The sequence below is a fragment of the Equus przewalskii genome, chromosome 31 (assembly GCF_037783145.1).
Source record: "Equus przewalskii isolate Varuska chromosome 31, EquPr2, whole genome shotgun sequence".
Taxonomy (NCBI): Eukaryota; Metazoa; Chordata; class Mammalia; order Perissodactyla; family Equidae; genus Equus; species Equus przewalskii.
Genome location: NC_091861.1, coordinates 1,735,372 through 1,759,472, shown reverse-complemented (window position 1 = coordinate 1,759,472; position 24,101 = coordinate 1,735,372). Strand labels below are relative to the sequence as shown.

The following is a 24,101-nucleotide window of genomic DNA, read 5'->3' as shown; positions in this document are numbered from 1 at the left end:
ACCATTTGTGTGCTGAGCACTACTAAACCACAGAAATCAGACAGCTTTTCATGTCTCAGTGTGGCTGAGCTTCAGTAAATAAATATTGATGCTGGTTTGGCCCCCTTTGCCGTTCTGTCTTATTTGGAGAGTTAATTTCTGAAGTCAGAGTCTGTAGAGAGTTTTCCTGCGTAGAATCTATTTGTACTGTCTAACGAGATGGGTTTCTTGCAAGTAGAGCGTATTAAGATGCAGCAACTGCTGAAAATGGACTAGTGGTAACTAATTCCTTTGTTCTTAAGGAAAATGGTTTCGCTTGGTTCCATAGAAAGCTTTTTCCATTGAGCTTTATTTACACCAAGCCTACAAAAATTTAAACCTAGTTTTATGGAAAATAAAATTAAATTGCCTTCTTTCTAAATGCAATACTCTTTTGTAAGCGTTTTACACTATGTTCATGTTGTATAAAATCCACATTCATAAATTTAAAGATGACAATTATAAATGCAAGGAACTGTGCATCTCTCTCTTTTGCACTGAAAATGTCACTTGGTTGTTGGGCTAAATATTTCTGATATACTTTTTGAGGTTTTTTAGAGTTAGCTTTCCCTCACCATTCTTTATTGATTCAGTAAACTCAAGTGTGTGGTTGAGAAACTGTGTCTTTCTTTTTCAGTGTCGACCAGCTGAAATAAATCAATTCCACACAGGTAGCTCTTAACTTTGAATTGCATATTCTAAACAGTTTAAAATCAAATATGAAAACCATGTTATAAAGTAGCGACGAAATAAGGATCCAAATCTTCCAGGACAAGGAAAACTTAAAAACTGGAGTATAAATTTGTAGATCAATCTGAAAGAAAAATGTCTTATCACTTTTTTGGTATTTCCTGTTATTGTCTAATTAGATTTAAAAATGGAAAAGAGAAATTCAACATTTATTGAAGCACCCAATTGGTAACTATAGCAGTCACTTATTCAACAAATATTTCTTGAACACCTACTGTCTTTTCAGTACATTGCTTTGCCCTAGGTGTAGAGAAAAAAAGAAGACTGAGTTTTTACCCTCATGTTGCTCACACTCCAGTAAGGAGCCAGATCTTTGTATGCAATTATAATAGAGTGTGCGAGTAGTGCAATGATGGGAATAGAGATTCCCACAGGAACACACAGGAAGAAGAATTGTCTCGTTCTGCCTTGGAGATGAAGGTGATGGTCAGAGAAAGCTTTCTGGAGGAGGAGGTGTTTGGTGGCTATCTTGATTAATGAGTTCATGAATAAGCGTCCTCAAAGTGGAAAGAGGTGAGTTGGGTATCCCAGGTAGAGGGGAAAATATATACAGAGACATAAAGATGGGAGAGAACATAAACTCTACAATCAGCTTAGGTGTTTGGCAGGAGATAAGCCAGGAAAGGGGAGCAGGGACCAGAGGAAGGGACTTGTGGGCCATATTCTGCAGTTTTGCCCATTCTGAGAGTAATGCATTTCTCTATAAGTATTTTAAGCAGGGCTGTCAACATGATCAGCTTTTTGGGTTGAGATCCTGCCTCAGACAGGAGTGTAGAGAGTGAACTTGGAGAGCTGATGTAGGAGACAGGAAGACCAACTAGGGTAAAGTCAGCAACTATAGCCCATAGACCAGATATGGCCAGTTGTCTCTTTTTGTATGATTTATGAGCTAAAAATGGTTTGTAAATTTTTTATTGGTTGGGAAAAAATAATCTGTTGTGACACATAAAAATTATACATCCATAAATAAAGTTTTATTGGACACAGCCACAATTATCCTTTATGTATTATGTATGGAACTATCATGGCAAAGTTGAGTATGGTCCTCAAAGCCTAAAATATTTACTGTCTGGCCCTTTACAGACAAAGTTTACCAACCCCTCAGTTAGGGGCTGTTTAATTCAAATAGGAAGTCAAGACAGCTTGAACTATGAAGGATTTAAATGAGTATTTCAAATGTAGTTGAAAGGCAATTGAAAATAGATTGGTTGAGGAAGAGATGATTGACAAGGACCCCAATTAAAATATAAACACAGTAGTAGGGGATGGTAATGAAGTCCTGGGCTGTGGCTGTGCAGGTAAAATGGAAAGGAAATAGCATGTTCAAGAGAGGTGAGAGTTAAAGGTGACTCCAAGGTTTCTAGCCTATGTTAATCCAACTAGGGAACTTAAAAGGAGTAGCAGAGGAAGATAATCTGTTTTATTTTGGAGCTCCAGCGGACGTGTGCAGTGGAGGACTGGAGTGAGCAGGGAGGTCAGGACTGGAGGCTTAGATCTGGTCACTTTTACAGAAAGGTGCTGGCCGTAGCCAGGGAAGTGAGTGAAAGTACGTATAGAGGAGCATGTTTGTAAAGTACATGGAAGGAGGACCGCCAGATGAGGAGACTGAAATGAGGCCCTCAGTCTCTAAGAAAAGACTAAAGAATGCTTCAGAGGAGACTTTGGTGAGATAACAAAACTATAAGCTTTTCTTCCAGGGCTCCCCAGGCATCCAAGGTTTGAGGATCTTGCCCAGTCAGTCACTGTCTCTGCCACTTGTGACCAATTACTTAATTCTTTGAACCTGCTTACCTACCTATAAAATGAGGTTGGACTAGATGATTTCTAAGTTTCCTTCTAGCTCTGATAATCAATGATTCTAACAATGATTTAAGACAATCCATTATTAAGTTCCTACTTCCAGATGTTAGGCATTTAAATTGTTTAGAGTATTCCTTGTTTAAGTGATTCCTTAGTTTGGACTTCAGAGAGATTTACAGAAACGTCCTTCCTCCCTACCACTTACATTCATCATAATGTAGGCTCTGCTGACTGCTCACGGGTTTATGAAGCAGTCCCCTAACATCCTTCCGATAGCTTTGCCCACCACTGCCAAGTGCGTATGCACAAGCACTGCCTTGACCTTGTCACCTGCTCTCGAAGCCTTCCGTGGTGCTGCGCTGACTGTTACGGAAGGTCCACACTCCTCAGCAGTTAAGGTTCTCTGATGGGTTCCAACCTTCTGGTCTTATTTCATCACCACCAGTGTCATCCTCTCTCATGTGATGTGCAGCCAAACTTAAGTAAACGCGGCCCTCCTTGCTCTTTTGGACTTTTCTCCTGTTTGCTGTCCTCTACACCGAGAATATCCCTTTGACTTTCTACAGCCCTGTTATAATTTTACCTTCTTTTCTAAGTCTCCCTGAAATCCTGATCTTTCCACTGTAGCCCTCCCTGATGATTCCTGCCAGAGGGGAGCACGTCTCCCTCTAAATCCTCCTCCCCATGGAGAGCTGAAGGCACTTACTACATACTGGATGCGTCCCTCAAAACAGGAAAAAGGAAAACCTGAGAAAATGAATTAGTACGCTGAAGTTTTTCATGTACCTGATTCTCTTCCCTTCTGGAATGTATTTTTCCTCAAGGGGTAGAGGGGAGTCTTGTTAATGTCATACTTCTCAAAGCACCGAGTTCGGCCCTTCGCAGAGAGTTAGAACTCACTAAGTCATTATTGCAGGAATGCTTAATGTATATTGCAAGTTTATGACTGTTCTTTCAAAGCCCAGTATTGATGTATAAATATATATATCTTTCAGATATATGTGAGTAAAAAGTAGGAGATGGAGATAAGAGTGAAATTTAATGAGAAATTTTGCTTGTCCATATGATACAATATTATGATTTTGTAATAGTTTTTTTTTATTTTTAACTTATTTGCACATATATGGTTAAGTGTAGCAGAATCAAATGATAAATGATAATCATTCTAACAATTCAAGTAGGGTTGGTAAAGTGTACCACACATCTCACTTAAATATGCTTACTTAAAAACCTCAGACACACACACACACACACGTGCACACACATGTACACGCACACACGCATGCACAACACACGATTTGTAACTTGACTTCACTATAATTAAGAGATGGCCTTCAGACAGTGTTTGAAACCAGTGCCTAATAAACATGGTCGTTGAGCATGCCGAGCCTAGCATCCATAAAAACAAAAGCAAGGCTGCCTTCTGCCTGTTATGTCCTTATTAGTAGTATCATTCAGACTTCTTCCTTTTCCACAACAAACTTTCAAGTGTATTTAAAAATATCCGTTCGTTTATTTGCTCATTCCACAAGGAGTGTTTCCTGTTGCAAGACATTGTGTTAGGTAGGGATGAAGGGAGATAGAAACAAAATAGCTTCAGATGCTGCACTTCAGAAGCTTATAAGCTGGTGGGGAAGAAAAGAAACTACACAAAGAGTTGGTAAGATAAATGATAAAATCCAGCAGGGAGAATCCAGGTAAGGTATTACAGAGACAGAGGGACAGATAACTTCTTAGTGACCTTGGTAGCATTTGGATATAGGAAAATGGGAATGAAGGCATTTGGGAGGTGCACATGTATACATGAAAGTAAGTTAAAAACATACAGTGTATCACTTAAATATCTGAAAGTATGTCTCTGAGGTTAAAAATATCTTCATCTTAGGATCTGCCTGGTACAGAGCTGCGTAGTAGCTCTTTAAAAAATAATAATAGAGGTAATGGCTAAAGGCCGTGGCCGTTGTTACTGAAGCCCGACTGGGTTCCAGGGACTGGGCGAGTGCTTTTCATTTCCTCCTCCCAAGAGCTCTGTGAGGTGCAGAATATTATTTTCCCTGTCTTACAGCTGGCGCAACTAAGGCCCAGAGAAGTAAAGTGATTCATCTAAGGTCACACAGCTGATAAGTTATGGGAGCAGGTTTTGAACACCCACAGTTTGCCTGCAAAACCTATATCTTTATCCATCAGGCTATAATTCTATGTGAATTAGTAGGGAAATGGATTGATGCAATTGTTTTTAAAAAACCTACCAAGAAAATCAGTAACATGAATTTATAAAAGAAATAAGAGCTGCTCCCTTATACACTGGTATGAATACGTGTCAGTGAATTTTAGTCTGGGCTTGGGCTTCCCCTACGAGACAGAGTCCCCTGGCTCACCATTTGCCTCAGTCACTTGACGTCTGCAGTACAACCGTCCTTCTTTCCTTCTGTGCTTCACGTTTGCCCGAGAAGGAGAGGCTTCTATGAAAAAGTAGGAATACCTTCACATATTTGTTTTTGACATGTTTCAACGTCTTTAAAGAGCGACAGGATTTAAATCCCTCTCACAAGACTGCCATTTGCACCCATGTGGGCAGATTACTCTATGATATGACATTAACACCACCGTTTCTGGATGTTGATGTGATTGCCGTTAACTATTGAGGCAAACGCGCTTCTCCATACCTATTGTACGTGTATTGAAGCACATTCTTTTGAATCCTGCATCTTTTTCTCAGATCTCATCCAAGGGGAATTACTATAGGAATCCTTCTGCGTATGTTCCAGAGAACTAGAAATTGAATTGCACAAAGTGCCAGGGGGAGACCAACCTGCCATTAAACCTGCAGGCTCCAGCTTGTGTTAGCACAGCCACTTTTAAAGCTTTTATTTCCCTCTTTGCATAAATAGTGTTTTCAATGATAGATACTTCAGAGACTCTCAGAGCAGGAATCTAGGTGAGGTCCATAACATCGGTATTATGCTCGCACCAGTTTTGTGATCCAGATAGGAAGATCTGACCTATAACCTAGAGAGATAGCAACTTGAACTATAGTATTTGTGTCTTTTTGAAAGTGAGAAAGGGTATAGAAGAGGAGACACCAGGTTATCCTCTTATATGGGTGGTTTACTTGGGGAGAGGTGATCAAGGCTTCCTTTCCAGAGTATTCCAGAGCATTTAGCTTCCGCATAATAACTATTATAAATGCTTTCTGGAATTTAGTTGTTGGACCTCTCAGATTACCACTATGAGTCAAGAGTCTTTGGTTGAGGTAATAGAAACCCCAGAATGGGGAATGGATTAGTTTGATAACCAGACCATGCAAAATCCAGGTGCAGCTGGTCCCAGGGTTTCTTGGACCGGAGACTCAAGGCAGCATTAATATGCTATCATTTCCTGTCAATCCTGGGGCTCGACTTCTGTCTGAACGTTGCCTCATTCTTTCAGGTTCTTCAACACCATGTAGTCACATCCTTCAGTCTGAACTGAAGATAAAGGACATGCCCTTGATTTCAAACTGTAAGAATGTGACTTCCTAGCTCCTCTACCTCCAATTTCAAAACCTTCAGTTCCACAGCTACCCCCTGGACTCAAACTGAGTCACATGCACACATGCTCTGTTGGGTGCTGTGGCTGGGCGTCTCAGCAGAACCCCAGGAGGAAGGGAAGAGAGTTGCACTGAGCAAGGGGAGGTGCCCTTCCTAGGGAGGCATCAGGGACCCTGCTAAATAAGACAACAGGTGTATCCTCTATTGTCTTTTTAAAAATACAATCCCTGATTTTTCCTTTGACTAAGGAATGATTGAAGTAGAAAGAAGGGAAAGAAAACTAGGTCTCTGTTCGTGTCGGCTGAGAATGGTGTTCTCTAATGCCGCCATGGCCTAAGTCCACGGAGTCAGAGTCAGTGCTTCACAGTGTCGCTTTGGGGTTTTCTTTAAAGAACTCTCAGAATGTGAAAAGAGAGATGTGAAGGATGCATCAAGGAAGGTCCAGCATGTGCCAAGCACTGTGCCTGCTTCCTACAGCAGTGCCTCATGGATGCGGTCCATGGTGGGCTGTACGTAATTAGACTGTGACGAGATAAGTGCAAAAACAGAGCATCTGGAAATTTTATATCAATTTTAACTTGCTTCAATATCCAAGTGCATGATCAGCGGGCCTTTTCCATTTTTGATCTTTTAACTTTTAAAATTTTTCTAGTATTTATTTTACAAAATTAATGCTTTGCAAAGGATTAGAAATTTTTTTTAAATGATCTTTCACACAAAAAGTGGGAGACACCCTGCCTTCTCAAGCCATAAAACAAGCCTGAGGAAGCTGAGTCTTAGAAAGGTAGAGCATGAAGTCACACAGCCGGGAAGGAGGGAGGGAGGGTGTCGAGGAGGCAGGGTTTGGACCGGGTCCACAAGACTCCAGAACCTGTGCTCTGGAACTCACATTTATAAATAAGTGCAAAAGCATATTTCAAAGCTAAGTAGAAATACGTTTTGGGTTGTAAAATCTCGGTTCTTGGGCAGGAAGCGGGCCCCTCTTATCTCTGTGTCTTCAGTACCAAGTGTGGCATCAGGCTAAGTTTAGCAGGTTCTCTGTAAATGTTGAATAAATTTGCCTCTCGTCTTTATTGTTAGGGAGCATTAAGAAGGACCTGCGCTCATCTTCAGGTGACAACTAGCTTAGGTCAAAAGACCAAATTTCCACTCTCTCTTCCTTTGAAGAAGACAGTGTAAGGTTGACGTGTATTCTTGCTATTCTGCAGTGAACTTTATCTTTTTTTCCTCCTGAGTTTTATTGAAGAATTTTTAGCCTAAAGTTTCCATTTAAAAGTTAAGCTCATATTTTTTCTTGTACTCCTTTCATGAATAAATTAAGCAGAGAACGTGTCAAAAATAATTTTAAGTGGATATATGTGCAACCAACATCTTCAAGTCTTGAAATAGATGGCCTTGGTGCTGTTTTAAATTGCATCCTCTTTTCCTTCCCCCACCCAGTATCAGAGAGAACAGGCTGTCAGAGAGCCAGGAAAGAAAAGGCATTTCATTTTGCTCTGGTGGACACCATGTTGCCTGAACCCACTCTGCTCCACCTGGCTGATGGGCTAAGAACCCTGGTCTCGGTGTGGCCCGGGGCAGGAGAGGTTAGAGTCAGAGGCTGCCAGGGAATGTGTCTCTGCAGGTTCTGCTTAACGTTCCCTGGCTCACTCGTCTCCGTTCTGTGAAGCCCAAATGTGTGTGCAATGAAAATCTACGCTGGGGATGTACTCTTCTCCCCTGCCACGCAGGCCCACAGCCTGGAGCATGCTGGCGGCGGCAGCCAGCTCATTTTCCGAAGAAGCCCAGAGGAGACTGAGAAAGTATTGCCCACACCACTTGCCTGACTCAACAACCACGAACATCAAGTTCAATGAAAATAGGAGGAGAAAAAAGCAAAAACATAGAATTGTTATCTTAGGAGCCTTAAGCAGGACTATTTTTCGAAAAGAGAGCTCGGATCTCCAATATTAATGTAAAGTAAAAGAAGTGTGAAAAAAAAAATCATCAACTTAATGGTGTTTAATTTCTTCTTAAACACCTCTTCCTAATAGGATGTATTGTTTAGAACATTTATTAGGCGTTACCCACTTGCTATTTAATGTTTCCCTGATACCCACAAGTAGGTTATACAGTGATTCATTGATTGATAAATCCTCGGATCTAAGCTCGTTGTAAGGATCCTGAGAAAAGAAGAGGCTTGGAGGATACCCAGTGCCCTCAGTGCCCACCTCAGACCGTGTCTCACAGGGGACCAGGCTCAATTCAAGGAAACACATTTTTATTGAGCTACTACTCTTAGATTGGCTGAGCAGAGGATACAGTTCCCTGAACTCAGGGGCTCAGAGTGGGCGCCAAATGGGTCAGAAGACATTTGGAAGCAGCGCATAAATGAGTGTCCAGCTGAGAGGAAGGCTGTCCCACTGTGCTCTGCGTGCCCTCTCCCCGGGAGGGGGAGGTCCCCTGTGGGAGGGCTGAGCGTATCCTGCCCTGACCAAGGGTAGGGAGGGTGGGGGTGGGGACAACAGGCAGAGTATCAAAGAGATCCCTCCAGGGGGCGGGCGGCTGTGTCTAAATAATGTCCTCTGACACCTATATTGTGTCTTCCTCTAAGAAGCCTGTTTCTGACCAGGAGACTTCCCGGAGGAACCACCTATGTCGAGGGGGTAATAATTAGAAATATAACTATACCAACAAAAGAAGGATATGAAATAAAGTAACAAGTCAGTGTTGGCATATATGCAAGGAGTGGAGGTGAGGGGTGGTCAACATGAGGCACTAAAAGTGGATTTTAGCAGAATGTGATATTTGCTGGTTTTCTGGTAGGTGATCTGAAGTGTGGTTCACGAGGCTGGGCATTGCTTGATCTTGACACTGGTCCTAGTTCTGTTTCTGATTATCTTCTGTCACCTTGGGAAACATCTCCGACTGCACTTCGTTTCCTACAGATCTTAACTGTGATTTTACGAGGATATAAATGAATATGAAAATCACTGAAACTCATTCAAGTTTCTGTAAATCTGAGAAGTTGCTCCAATGCTATTAATGTGAATTAGTGTAAAATAAATTAATTAGCAGTCACAATGCATTGCTCAGTCTAGAAAACTTTAGGACAATTGAAGTACGATCACATCACTCAAGTCCTTTTTGGCAAGGTGGCGGTGCTGACAAAATAGGGACACAAAGAGAGTATATTGCTAAATATACGACTTCCTATTTTCTAAATCTTCCACGGCCCTCTTTGTCTTTGAGGAAAACCCCTTGCCATTCCTGATAGTAACTGTTTGTCCGACGAGAGCTAATGGAAGCAGCCCTGCAACCTGGGGCTCTCCAGGATCTGCTGCACTCATGGCCACTCTGTTCTTAATCTGTTTCTGAAATAAGCTGTTTGTTCAGAATCATTCACTGTTGAATTAGTGAACAATGTGTGAGTTGAAGAAACACGATAATTATATTATGGAATAATAAAATTCATCTACAGTGAAAATAGAGCCCATGTCAGAACTGTAGAGGGACCCACACTCAGATCCTACACGCAGACTGATTTGCACAAAGAATTATCTGTTAAAAGTAGAAGAAAGAATGACAGCATGAGACAACTCATGTAACTAATAAACTTTTTAGATGCTGTTTCATATGTTTGCTTTTCATTAAATTCAGGAATGGCTGCAACGATGTTGTTGCGATTCGGTCGACATTCATTCCTATCTGTTTTTCATATACAAAGGCTGAGGGATGCCAGAAAATAAACTGTTAACGGAGAATTAACTTCATTGGCATGCTTTCATACTTATCTTCCAAATTAAAGAAAATGAAATGGGCAGAAACAGAGTGTAGATTACCTCCTTTTTGTCAAAAATGGTGGGAATTTGAAAATTAATAATAAAAAAGGAACAGATGCAGTAACATGCCAGAGGGAGATTAATGTGGAGAGTAAAATCTGTGAGCAACAAAACTGAAGCAAACTGAATCAGTGGGAGGCGGTTGTACAATCAAAATCAGGATAAAAGAGAAATTACAAACAACCCTGCACTTGTCAAAGTAGTAGTAATGAAATCCTGACTCTGCCAGCAGTGAGAACCTGTGTTAGCACTTTGGGGTAAGGATGGTAGCCGGGTGCCAGGTAGGAGGGCAGTGTGAGGTTGCTGGGCAGCAGCCATCTTGTGTAGAACAGATGGCACCGAAAGCTGGCAGGGGAGGGGCTCCTTAGCAGAACTAATCAGACAGTAACAGATAGGGCAGCTGGGGAGACTGACCACAGAGAGGGAGCCTGCGGGGGAGCCGAGTGCCATGATGTTTGCAGTGGTGTGCCCATTGGTCTGAGATAAGACCTTGCAATGTCTTTCCCATCTCCAGAATAACTGAAACTTTTGTTCAGAAAGAAAAAATGAGTTGATTGTATCACAGTTGGGGGGTGGGAGGGTAACAGGGTAGCGATTGAGAAAAGAATTGTCCATCTCAGAATTTGTTGTGTGCGTTTCCAATCCCAGCCTCCATGGAACTTTGGATTTTTGCTGTTTGTGTGAGTCTGCCGTCCTAATGTGTACGGTGTGACACATGGAATGATCACTTTATATATTTTATGCATCAAAGAATTTGCAGTATCAAGGCTATAGTTTAAATTAGAGAAGACTTTTTGTTATGATTTCTGCCACGTACGTCTTTCACAAATGAAAACCAGAAACAGGCATATGATACATGCATTTATGCTTAATAATTCCTCCTAACCCAATGTAAGCCATATTTGATTCAGAGCCACTTGCCCTTCTTTTTCTCCCTGTGTAACTGTGGTTTGAAATGTCAAAATGTTAAGCATAGTTCAGAGATCAAAACCTTAGAATAAAAATCAAATTAAGTCATTCTGAAAGAAATGAAAGAAAAAACGGACCTGTTAAATTTAACAGTTTATTAGAGAGTCATGTTTTTTAAAATACGGAGTTGGGACATTCATGCTAACACTATTACTTTAACGAACAACCAGATCTCCTGCATCTGTTTTGAACTAGTGTGTTTCTTTTTTACAGCAGGTTTGTCGCTTGGCCCGATTCGTGCCTTTTGGAGGGGGAGGGGAGAAATGGAAATAGGTGGTATAACATAGCCATATGCTATTTATGCAGCAGTTTCTGCAATAAATCTAATTTGGTGCTGTCAAAAAATTAAACTTATTTGATATAGCAGCACATTAGTAAATGATGTGGCAGATTTAAAGTTGTCATTTAGTCTCTTCTTACTCTTAACAGAATCTCACAAATTTGTTTTTCCCCCTTGATCAACTCTCTGAAAATGTCTCAGTTCTTTGTCCCGCAGTTCTGCAAATATTTCCACATCTGAAAGAAGGTCTTGCCTGAAGGTAATTGAGGAAGGGGGTGGAATAATGAATATCCTCTCTCGTTAAAAGACTTCATGAATATATAGGCAGAGAAATCAATAAGCCAGAGGAAAAGAATAATATTTTCATCATTTTCAAGTCTGAGAAAAGCAGAACTGTTAGTCTCATTCAGAATGTAGATAAATTAAGGTCAGTTCTTCATTAAGGAGTTTAAATATTTTACTTTCCATCCTGTGTCCGTATGCTGTTTCAAGAATGGGAGGGACGCTTCTCGTCCTCGCCCAGCAGTGCCCTGAGGACGGTGTGCTGTTCCCCAGTGCGACCTGCTGGCTTTTCTTCCGCACCTCTTTATTTTTCCTGTAAAATATTTGCTTAGGTGTTGGTTTCAAACTGTCTCAGACTTTCTGCTAGCCTTTTTATTTTAAAGATAAAATAAGCATGTTACACATTAGGCAGGTAAATATTAACAGTTGTCTCTGAATTCCTTAAATTAGTCTGTTTGTAGAAGTAATCATATTATTTCCCCTTCTTTTTTTGTGTGTATCTGTGGAGGGGAAAAGTGTGTATGTGCATGCACATTCATGCATCTGGGTGTGACTATAAGTGATGTTAAACTGAGTGTTTTTCATTTGTTTATGTTCTTATCATACAAATTTTCCCAAACAAGCCTACTAGTGTATTTTCGAAACGCGATTTGCTAAGAATAAAGTGTCCCTTCACGGTGATTTAAGCAGCCCCTATTAAACTAGCAATTTGCTAATACTTCTTTTTTTATCCAGCAAATCAGACCATGAAGTAATCAAATTACCAGCACCTTTCCATGCTATTTGGAAGCAGAGACCCAGGCAACCAGACGACCACCAAGCACAGATCACACTAAAGGGCAAAGTACCCAGAAAAGTGTTAACAAACTCGCTGGGTAAATTAGATACTATTTCTGAAATTTTCTCCACATAAAGAGAAATTATTTTAAAATTATGTTTTAGGAAGATGAAAGAGAAAGCACCTCTTAGAATTCATATTTTGTGTTCAAAATCCATATATTAGATTACATTGTATGTATTACATAAGAATAACTCATAGGAAATAGAATATTTTGGAGATTAGTAATAAAATTGAAGTTAGAGCTAAAAAAGAATGTCTTTGCACTTGGATTTTAAGCTGTCCTTTCTGTTTTTGTTTTTGCTTTTATATTTAGCATCACAATGACTTTCTTGAACACATCTGAAAAACTGTTCTGATAAAGTCTTTTTTATAAATTATAAATATTTAATCAATTAAAATCTTAAGAATCAAATTTTAAATTATGTGTTTTTTAGACTGCTTTGATTAGTAAAACCTGCTTTCAATTTTATGTCAATGAAGAAGGCTTTAATTTTTATCTTTTCTAAAAAGCAATTTAGAAGATTTTACGGACTTGACTAATTTCACCTAGCAAAAGCATATGTGATAAGATTACAGTTGGAATGATCCTTCAAACTATGAAAGCAGCATCGTGAATGAAGTGCCATTTAGGTTCACGTTTGTAACAGTGCTTTGGTTAAAATTTTTGTTGTATATTTTCTCCTAAAAAGTGATCTCCCTTTTCTTATAAGAAATTTGAGTAACGTCGTTGTTTTGCCTTTTTCCTAAAGAATAAGCTTAGCTAAAATACTGGTAAATAATTCAGCATGAAGTGATTTCATGTCCAATTGATGAAGGGAGGGTGAGTACTGGATAGCTGTAAGTGACACAGAACAAATTCAATTGAGAGTATAATTTTCACCTAATATCTATGAGTTTTTGTGTTTTTTTCACAGAGCTGGCCTATTGATGCAACATATATTTCTTTAGATAGATTATGTGTTTGTTTGGCAACATATATTTGAATATTACTGAAACAGAACTGTTTATTTTTTAAATGATGTAATTTAAAATATACATGAATTGATTTGTTTATTATGGGTTAAGTTTTTCAAAGCAGTAATGGAGCTATGTGTAAATATATAGCATATAATTGAAATGGTACATATTTGTACATTTTAAACATTTCAGTGTAAAATTTCTTAATTGGAATACTCTTCTTTCCCTTGGCTAATTCATTAGTGAAAATATTTATTCCTCAACTTAATGCTATATAGTATGAAGCAATTTTTACATAGTGTAAACTTGTTTATGATATTTTGGTTTCACTTTAAAACTTTTATTTTGCTTCTTATCCATATAGTTCATACTCGATATAATAAGAAGTGCAGACACACATGAAGGAAATACATATCAGCTGTCTGGTTTTACAAATGATCATTAAAACACCATGTCTTACTACTTTGACTCCAAATTATTGTCTTCCCGAACCCAAAAGTAATTTTCGCAAGTACATTACACAACAGAACTTCATCTTCTGCTGGTTAGCAGTGGAGGATTTAAATCCATGCCGACAGTTCATTTGACAATGACCTTGAGGGGCTTTGCTTCTTGAAGAAGAAAGCAGAAGCTTGCGGTAAACAAAGTTCACTTCTGACAGATGGATTGAATGACAGAAAGGTTGCGAGTGCCAGAATAGCCCTGGCAGAGGAGGAAATGTTCAGTGGAATCCAACAGGAGAGGAGGTGTGAACAGGTGCAGGGTTGCTGACGGAAGGGGAACCAGATGGAAGGAGCCAGAGCCAGTTTATTTAAAGGAAAAGGCAGAAAACATTGAAAGGCTGTGCGATCAGTGGCTAAAAGTGTTCATAGAGGAAGGTAAAAATTCACAAAGCAAAACTGCACAGTGGGGTAGCTAACACTTAGCATAATGGTAGTAATTTGTGAGTTTAGTTTGGAAGTTGCAATTGAAATACATTCATCTTGGCTCTTGACACCGTCAAGTATAGATATTTGAAAGTTGTTTATTTTTTTTTAAGTTTCTAAGCTTTTTTTATCCATCCATTAATTTAATTTTTTCCAGCCAGAAGCTCCGTTGTGATAATACTAAAATTGTGTCGTCAGCTAGGAAAAGAAAAAAATTTAAAGTGAAGGTTAGCATTCCATTCAAATTTATCTTGTGATGCCTCGGTTTGTTCACATATGGGAAGCAAATGCAGGCAGTGTTGGGTGACATCTGTAATAACTAAGAAATTTGCAACCTTAGAATAGATGCTGTTGGTTGTTTTGTTGTTCTGAGTCTCTGTTCATTTTGTGAAGTCCAGTTTGATTGTTTTGGTTGGAATCATGCTCTCTGAAATATACATTTGCTTGCCATCTTCTGCAGGTTAATTTCTGTTGCTGAGGTTGCCCTGATTTTCAGTGACCTGCCTTCAGGCGGACACCTGCAAACTCGAGGATCTTTTACAATAGGCGTAGTATACAGTGGGGCAAGGAAGACGGACTTCATTTTCTTAGACCTATTAAAATTAAACTTTCTCTCTGCAAACCAAAGACATCCTTGCTAATCATCTGTCTGGTCTCATCATGCACGCCATTTATGTGGGCCCTTGTCTACCACAGTTGTCCTTGAAAAGTTTCCTACGTCACATTACTGATCAAGAGATGCCAACAGAGGAGGGGCTGTTATGGAGCAATCACCAGGAAGAACGATGAAAATACATGATTATATTGAGATTTTAAAGATCTAGTAATTTATCAACAAGAGTTTCTGTACACTTTTCACAAAGATTAAATACTCAGAATAAATTCAGTGAGCTGTTCCCCACTCAGAGCAGCCTGGATCAAAGAGATTACATTTGGTTAGGGAGAGGTGCCTTGGGACATTGTGATTTTAGAGAGAGTGTCTGTGATCCATGGCATGCTTTTGTAAGTAGAAAGAAAGAACTGAAATTTGATTAGCAAGTATAGAAGATGTTTATTTACACCTATGTTGTTTATGGAGATCAACACTTTCAGGCATTTTTTTAAAGACTGGATGAGGCTATATACAACTATATTTTGAAGGAAAATCATAAGTGATTTCTTCTAATAATGGGAAATCGATAACTTGTATTTTAAAATCAGCTCCAAAATGTGCCTGTTTCCCCTCACCTGTTAAGAAGTTCTCATCTAATAGATATTCTTATAAATCTAAAATTTTACATAAAATTGATTGGAGTGTACTTGCTTTAATTGTAATGTACTGATTTTGCTGTCTCTTCCATCATAGTTACCGAGTACCTTTATATACTAATACTACTGGCATGGTGCTGCTCTGTAAAATAATATCATAAAACTCACCTGAATTCTGGGATTCGAATTGAAAGGTAGTAAAAAGAAACTCCCTCAATTAGTGTCATCATTTGATGCTCATACCACAAATTAAATTGCAAGCTCCTTATAAGTAGAACTAACAGCTTTCCAGAAATAAGTAAACTTCGTTGTACCCAGCATAGTGTCTTACATCATAGGGGTCTTGAATTTTTCTTGAATGAAGGGATAATGAGTTGTTGTTAAACAGGCATTCATTCAAGTTTTATTGAGCACATGTTCTATTCCAGCTGCACTAGGCACTGTAAATTTTTAACATGAAGAGGGCATGGTCCTTCTTTACAAGTATCCTAAAACCTAGTGGACTAGGTTTACGTAACTACATGTGTGTGAGTGTCTTTAAAATCTAGAAAATAGTATTTAGATTTATAAACTTTCCTTAACTCACGATCATCTTAAATGAATGAATTAATTAAATTACCCATCTAATTCAACACTTCTTATAATATGTGGGAACTGAGATGCAGAGAAGCTAAGGGACCTGCCCAAGGTCAGCAGTTATTTAGTGGGAGCTGAAGGTAGAATCCCCATCTCCTTGCTCGTAGTCTGCTGCTCCTCCCTGTATTCCACAATGTCCTCCTTTGTATTCATTGATAATATGGCTTGTCTGAATAAACCCATTAAAATCTTCCCGTAGAAGTCTTGCACAACCTGTTGCTGAAAAGGAAAATAATTTTCTTTTTGGACTTTGGCACATGGTTACTGGCTCTTTAAACCAAAAATCAAAGAGCTTTAGCTTACAAACAGCAATTACATTCCTTGGAACACTCCTGGTGGGGGGGTGGTAAAGAGAGATCCCTGGACACACTGCTTACTCTGTAATGAGCACATTACTCACATTAACTCACTTTGTCCACATGACCCTTCTAGGTAGCGTCTGCCGTGGGACCCATTTTACAGATAAGAAAACTGAGATGTACGGAGGTTAACACCTTGACCAAGGTCACAGTGCTGCCAGGTGGTGGACTTGAGATTCAAGCCTGGGCACTTAGGCTCCAGATTCTGTGATCACTTCCTTTTGGAAAGTTGAATTAAATAGGGTTCTCAACAGTAGGGCTTCTCAGAGCCTTTAAAACGCTAACATGCACTGTGACTCTCTTAGAAAGGAATTTAGTTTTTAGTGCTTCCCAAATTTACATGACTTAGGGAAACTTTTCCATTGTCTCTACATATCTCCCAGGAACCAGGTTTTTAGGAATACACTGGAAAAACTAATGCAAATTAGTTTGTGGTAAGACAACCAAGGATTATCGAGTGGGGGTTACCTGTTCTCTTATCTCATCAGTGCCCCCGGCTTCTCTTCCATTCCTGAAGAGAGAGGGAGGTGGAAATTTTCCATTTAGATTGAGTCAGCCTGTCATGTGGGGGTGAGAGTGGGGGGCCATCTTTGACCATTACTTGAACGTTTAGCTGTGCCCGAGTCACGTTACAGTAAGTTCTTCCATATCTGCTGTTCCAACTTTGCCTTTATCTGTTACTAGTTCTTGAAAATAAATTTGATGATTAAATAACTAGATGCCAGTCAGTGAATTCAATTCAGCCACCTTTTAAAGCTTGACTCTTAGAAGATTTCATAGAATAAAGTATTATGGATACTTTAGGGTATAAATCCTTTCAGACAAATCTTCTACTGGGAATTGTTGGCACAGTTGTAAAGGATGGGCCCCTAAACCAGATTCTGCAACAGACTTTATTCCCCCTCAACCTGTGGCATACGGTATTCCTTCCTTCTCTGTAGATCCCTTTCTGGAGCAACTCGTGGGCAGGAAGGTCCAGAAGTCGAAAAGTTTAGCACTCATAATGTGTTAATTTTTCTGCAAATATACTTGGAGGTGCCTATAATTTATAGTTATTTCAAATAGCTTCTGTTGGTGAGCTTTTCTATAAATGACAATCTTGTAATGATAATGATGACTGGAATTGTTATTCTCACGAGGGCTTACTATGGTCCTGGCTTTCAAATTATCTTTCTTCCAACAAATAAACTTCAGCAATTTTTGTAGAGGTTTGAAACCATTCATTGGCTTATTAGTATTCCACAAAGTAGAGATAATGTTTTGCGATTACTGAAAACAACAAAGGCAACAGACTAGCTCACCAGGCAGTGGGATAGTTTATTAAACTGACTGACAGATTGACTGACTAATGTGACTACTTGGTCCTCTTGATAAACTTGGAAAGTGTTGGTTTCTTACTAGAAATAAGTAATGAATGATATGAGGATGATTACTGGAGATTCAGGAAAGAAATATGTGGGGAAAAATCTCTTAGAGAGTCTGCTATTTCCCATGTAACAATTATAAAAAGACTATTATATGATAAAGATTTTCAAATTGTATGCATATTAACTTATTGGGAGTCTGTAATCCATGTAATAACTGGACTTTTTTTATAATTTGCCAAATTAGCTATATGGAATAATTTTTTAAATGCTTTATAATTTAATTTTAAATATGAATACATCTTTTGGGAGTTGTTTCAAACCAGATCTGATTTACAAAAAAAGGGTTGTGTCACTTACATTTGTATAATGTGGTGACTCCTTCAGCTTCAGCTATCCTTAGTTTTCTATCAGAATTAATTTCCTTTGTTTCTCCTTTCAAGTAATGGTGACTGGCTGACTTAAGTGAGAAATTTATCAAGGTGAAAAAAATGTTATTTTAATAGTTTTTGCTTTTTATAAAAATTATGAGAGTTGATGTGTTCGTGAGGCACTTGAGGTTCGCAGTTTGGGGCAACATGGTTATTTTGGTGAGCATCAGGATCAGAAATGATGCTTTGCCATCGAGGAATAGGCAACGGAGGTGCGCCCAGAGCCGCTCTGTCCAAGAGCAACATGGTGAGAGCCACAAATGCAAACTACGTATGCAATTTAAAGTTTCAAATAGCCGTATTTTAAAAAGTAAGAAGAAACAAGTGAAATTAATTTTAATAACATAGTTTATTTAACCCGATGGATAGAAAATCATTTCAGCATGTAATCAATATAAATTAATTCGATATTTTTTGCTCCTTTTTCTTCTAACTCGTCAGAGTCCAGTGTGCATTCTTTACACTGGCAGCACGTCTCAATGCAATCTAGCCCTGTTTCCAGTGCTCGGGAGCCACTTGTGGTCAGTGGCTGCCACAGGAGCTGTTGCAGCCCTAGACATCTTGTTCCTCATTTTCCTAGCTTTCCCACAATGCCCGATAGAGATGTGACTGGATTTTCATGAGCATAAACCCTCAATTCTATTTCTACAATAATTGGAATCATTCTATAAAAACAATCGTGTCAGCTTTTCCATTAATTTTGGAGCCAGTATCCAGGACTAGTTTGGATTAGTCCTTTTCTGAAGAGCTGTTGCTTGGAGGTGGAGGAGGAGGAAGACAGAAGAAGCCTGACTGGTCGTTACTTGAAGAGCAGCTGCACAATTAGCTGCACCTGCAGCGCGTTGCAGTCCGTCCTCCACGGCTTACTGTCCTGTCTTCCTCTTTACGTGGGAAGAGCTGTGGAGAGTAAATTTGACAGATAACTAGATGCCAGTCCATTAGCTGGATTTTGACACCTTTCAAGTGGGTGATCTGGGCCGGACACTGCTGGTTGCTTTCTATCGAGTATCGCACGTGCTCTGATAATGTCGTGTCATGAGATGAGAACGTGGTCCCAGACTGAGCTTCTGCTCTGACGTCGCACGGCCAGGGCACAGTGCAGCCAGGGTTCAGACCTCCGTCTGTGTGTCAGAGCCCAAGCTCGCATCCACTGTGCAATGCCCCAGGCAGCTTTTATCAGTGAACTGAGGAAATTTCTTCTTCTTTCCTCAAGAATAAGACTGTTTGTCTTGGAGATAATTACATTGATTATTACTACTTTGAGTAGTCATCTTCTAGGAAATAATAATGGTAACAGTAATGATGGTCCTAATTAATATTTTTGAACATTGTGATGTGTTGGTACTGTACTAAGTATGTTTTCCTTACAATATTCTGGTAGTCCTATGAGGAGAGGTACTGTTTTAACCCTATTTCGCATTCAAGAAAACCGCTTCATAGGGTAAGTGAACTCTCTTAGAGTACACAGCTAGTAAGTGGAGGGATTGAGACTGATGCCAAGTGTGGCTGACACTGAAGTCTGTGCTCTTAAGCCCTGCCTCCTTGTGTACAAATGCAGACCCAGCCCTGCTGGCAGTGGAGCCTGTGTACTATGGGATAAAGGCCAAAAGTATGACATTGTTTTTAGAGGTATTTTAGGATTTGGGTTGCTTATATTGCTTTTCTTGGGGCACAGATTCCTCTGGTTTTGGTGGGCTCAAGATGGGCCATCTTGTAGAAATGAGTGTGAGTATAGATTTAGAGTAAAGCTCGAAGCAGGTCCGCAGGAGTGGAAGGGGCAGCTTTGCAGCTACAGGAATGGTGAGGACGATGGCTCAGAAACGGCAGGGGAAGAGGAAACTCCAGCAGCCCTCGTGTTCCTGGAGCCGGGGAGGCTGTTAGGATCGCAGATAAGCATAGTTACAAGCAAGTGTTACAAGCCAAATAGAAATAATGATCATAAAATGACTAAAAGGAAAAATGTTTTGATGAGGAAAATGACATGATTACTGTGGCAAGAACGATGATTTTCTTTTTTAGAAGAGCAAGAATTATACTGGTGTAGAAATCTGAAAACGTGGGCTTAGGTCAGTTTTCTCTTCTGTAAATGTAGTATTTTTTAGCTCCAGAATTATGCACAAAAATGGAGAGGTTACATAGATCTCAATCAAACTTTAAAAATGAGTTAACTGTGTTCTTCTCAAGCCAAGGTTAGTCAAGAGAACACAATCCTGATTTCTATGTACAAACATTGAGTGTGGGACCACTTCAGCAACAGTGAAACCGCAGCCCACTTACTCAAACTTAGTCTTCTGGTAGATTCAGCCGTTTGACGCATAGCTATCAACTGAGATAAAAATTTAAAAGTACTTTTAAGAAGCAAATAACTAGGGGCCGGCCCCGTGGCACAGCGGCTTAGTGAGCACCTTCTGCTTCGGCGGCCCGGGGTTCACCAGTTTGGATCCCAGGTGTGGACATGGCACGGCTTGGCACACCATGCTGTGGTAGGCGTCCCACATGTAAAGTGGAGGAAGATGGGCACAGGTGTTAGCTCAGGGCCAGTCTTCCTCAGCAAAAAAAGAGGAGGATTGGCAGCAGTTAGCTCAGGGCTAATCTCCCTCAAAAAAAAAAAAACAAAAACAGAGAGAGAAGCCAATAACTATCGTAAAGCCCTTGCACTTTTCTGTGGAGGATCAGTGGAACTATCCTAAGACATCATTTTTAGATATTAAAAAAAAAAAAAACACTCAAAACAAAAAATATGGCAGCAAATCATGGCAGAAAAACAATAAAAAATTATAGGAAGCAGATCAGTATGATTCTGTCTGCCTCCTGGTTCTTAAGAACAGCATCTGAGACCTTTCATGCAACAAATATTATTGAACAGCTTCTGTTTCCGGCCACTGTGTTAGGCACCTGGGGTACGACAATGCGCAGTGATCCTAGGAGCACCCTAGCAGGGGGACAGCAGCAGCAAGTAGGCCTGCCTCATCTGACATGACGAAACTTGATTATCCAGAACAGTTTGTTCTATTTGGTGCAGTTTGCTTAAGGAAGCAGAGATATAATTATTATTTTTTAGACATATTTATACTGCAAATGGTCAGATTTCTGTAGGTCTAATACCTGGAAAATTTTCTCATGTGGAACACCCTATCTCCCAACATTCCAGATAAATGAGGCATTACTCTGCTATGCTTGAGAAATAAGATAGTATAAAATATATTTCGTAATTGTAGCTCTTGCTATTATAGCATGTTTCTGAATAAATTTATTTGCCACAAAGTAGCTAATATATTCCCTGTTTCATAATGGATCCTAGAAATTAATTTCAGAAACGTTTTAATAATAGAATAGAAACTCTTTTCAATCAGTTGTACTACATTTTGATAATGATGCATGTCCATTGACAGGTTACAGAAATACCATTACAAAAATATGTTGATCCTACTGATGTCCGATTCAAAGTTACTCATTAGAAGGATTAATTATTGGAAATATGTAGATAAACTGATACTTTTCAGAGAAAAAAGGCAAGACTGGACCACAGTGATTAGTTTACATAGAAAAGTCAGAGATGGAAAGTGTGGATATTTTAACAAATGGGCATGCAAAGGAAAAAATCGTGATCTAATTTATTTTACGCAACAGCATATTCGTCAGTGGGACCCCTGGTGTTGTGAAACAGAATACGAGAGGGCTTCCTGTCTCCCAGGAATTCTGCTCCATTCAAGCACTTAGTGCATCAGAGACATCTGAGCTATCGGAAAAAATTAAGGCTAAAAAGTACTGAAATGTGCGTTTGATGGCCGTTCAGTCTCGGTCTCTACCTGTGGCCTCTGCTGTGTCTAAGAACTGCAGGAATTGCTCTTGCTATTGCCGTAGTAATAAGTGCTCTTCCTGCTTCTAATGTTGTCCCTTCCCCATCTGTTCCCCACACTGCAGCCAGAGTGATCTTTCTAAAGCTCGAGTGTGATCACAACACTCCTCTGCTTAAAACCCTACATTGGCTCCCTATTTCCCTGAGGATGAAGTCCTTAAAAATAGCTTCATGTTCTGGCTCCTGCCTACATCTCCAGTCTCATCTTTCTTCAGTCTCCCTTCCACCAACTGCTCGCTTCTACCCCACAACACATGCATTCCGCCCTTTGATCATGCCAGAGCTGTTTGCAGTTTTCCAAAGGCACCTGGTTATCTCTCCTCTCTGAGTCTTTGCACACATTGCCCACTTCACTTGTAACAGTGTTCTTCTCATTCTTTGTGTGGCTAATTACAACTCGTTTTAAGCCTCTAATTTTTGAATCTTCCGGAAGCCTCCCTCTCTGTACCTAGCCACTCTCTGACTCCTGTCCTGTCCACCTGTATGATAGCAGGAATTTATTTTGATATTTACCATACTGTTTTAGTTCTTTCTTGTCTGTTTTCTTCACTAGACCATGAACTCTTTGAAGGCGTGGTCATGGTCTGTGTCTTGTATACTGATGCATCCCTACCCTTTTGTGCTTGGCACAGAGTAGGCGTTTAAGGATTTGTTGAATGGATGAGCACTAGAGATTGACTAAACCCTTCATGTGAGGCAAGGGTATGGGATGAATGTAAAGGACACTGAACTTGGAGTGAGAAGACAGATTCTGGCTCTAGCTCTGCTCCTTACTGCTAGCTGTGTGGCACTGAGCAGATGTCTTGCTTCTCTGAGCTTGAGATGCCTCCTCTGTCAAACAGGGATATCTGCTCCATCACCCTGCCTTACAGAATTGTTATGAGGGATAGAGGGCTCAGTGCATTTGACTGTGCTTTGTCAACTAGAAAGCACACATGTGGATGATGGTGAGATCCTAAGAGTCTGTGGTTTTGTCTTAAGTAAATGTGAATTGTGCAGAAGGGTTAAAAGAATGAGGCAAGATCTAGTCAACACACCTTCCTTTGCCTTGAGGCTTAAAGTTTTCAAAATTATTTTGGAGGTACTGTAAAAGAACATTTTTGGAGGGAATAGTATTTTTAGGGGTGTTTCTGTTAATTATTTCCTTTCTTTTGTGTTTATTCCTTTGAAAAAAGTTGACCTCCTGTTTCTGCTTCCTTTCCTAAGAGTGACTCATGCTTTGGTCTGATAACTCATCCTTCAACATTATACTTCAAATTCTGACATACTTTGCAGTGAAGAAAATAGAAATAATTTACCCTGGGAAATATGTATTATGCCGTTAAGGTTTTTGCATACTTGAAGAAGTAGAGGTTACTGAATCCTAGTCCTTTTATATTTTTCTTTCCCTGCTTGTCCCACCCCAGTGTGTCTACATTCGCTCAAGTAAGAGAATATAGCCCTCTGTTAGCAGTAAACAAGCACAGGATTTTGGGTTCTTCTCAGATGTGGAAGACATCATGCTGTCTACCAATTTCATCATTGTTTTAATTTTGTTATTATTATCAATAATAAAACTAAATTATTGGTCAAGATAGGGATTATCTTCTCCCATTCTCTTCTTCTAGTCAGTAGTCAGGAGGATCCTTAAACCTGTGAGGATACTTAGCACTTTCTCTCTCTTAACAATTGTTCATTCATTCATTCATTAAATATTTGTTGGCCGCACAACTGTGTGTCAGGCACCATTCCAGGCTCTTGGGGTAAATTAGTGAGCAAAACAAAGGTCTCTTCTTCAAGCACTTACATTCCAGATAAGATGTGCATGTCTTATCTTCCCTCAGAGTCTGTGACCAGCTTGAGACAGGAGATGTGTTTGTGTGCCTTTCAATGTTTTTGCAAAGGTCAATATATTTCGTTAAGGGGGATAGAACTCACTGATGGTGTCACTGTAGGAGGAAGTGATCCAATAACATATGGAACAAATGGGAAAGGAGAAGGAGAACTGGCTTGGGATCTGGCTGTCAAGATGGGTAATAGAGTATTAAATG

At 39.7% G+C, this 24,101-nt stretch overlaps 1 protein-coding gene across 32 annotated transcripts in view; it reads left to right on the top strand.

Moving 5' to 3' along the window:
* SDCCAG8 (SHH signaling and ciliogenesis regulator SDCCAG8) overlaps positions 1-24,101 on the top strand; it is a 222,856-nt gene that overhangs the window by 101,290 nt on the left and 97,465 nt on the right. The window contains exon 14 of one of the 32 annotated variants that reach the window (XM_070602167.1): positions 14,635-20,166. The exons of the other annotated variants lie outside the window; for them this stretch is intronic. Within the exon in view, the coding sequence (XP_070458268.1) occupies positions 14,635-14,815 (181 nt within the window). The 3' untranslated portion in view covers positions 14,816-20,166. Of the gene's footprint in view, positions 1-14,634; positions 20,167-24,101 lie in introns of those variants that run through there. 32 annotated transcript variants of the gene reach the window in all.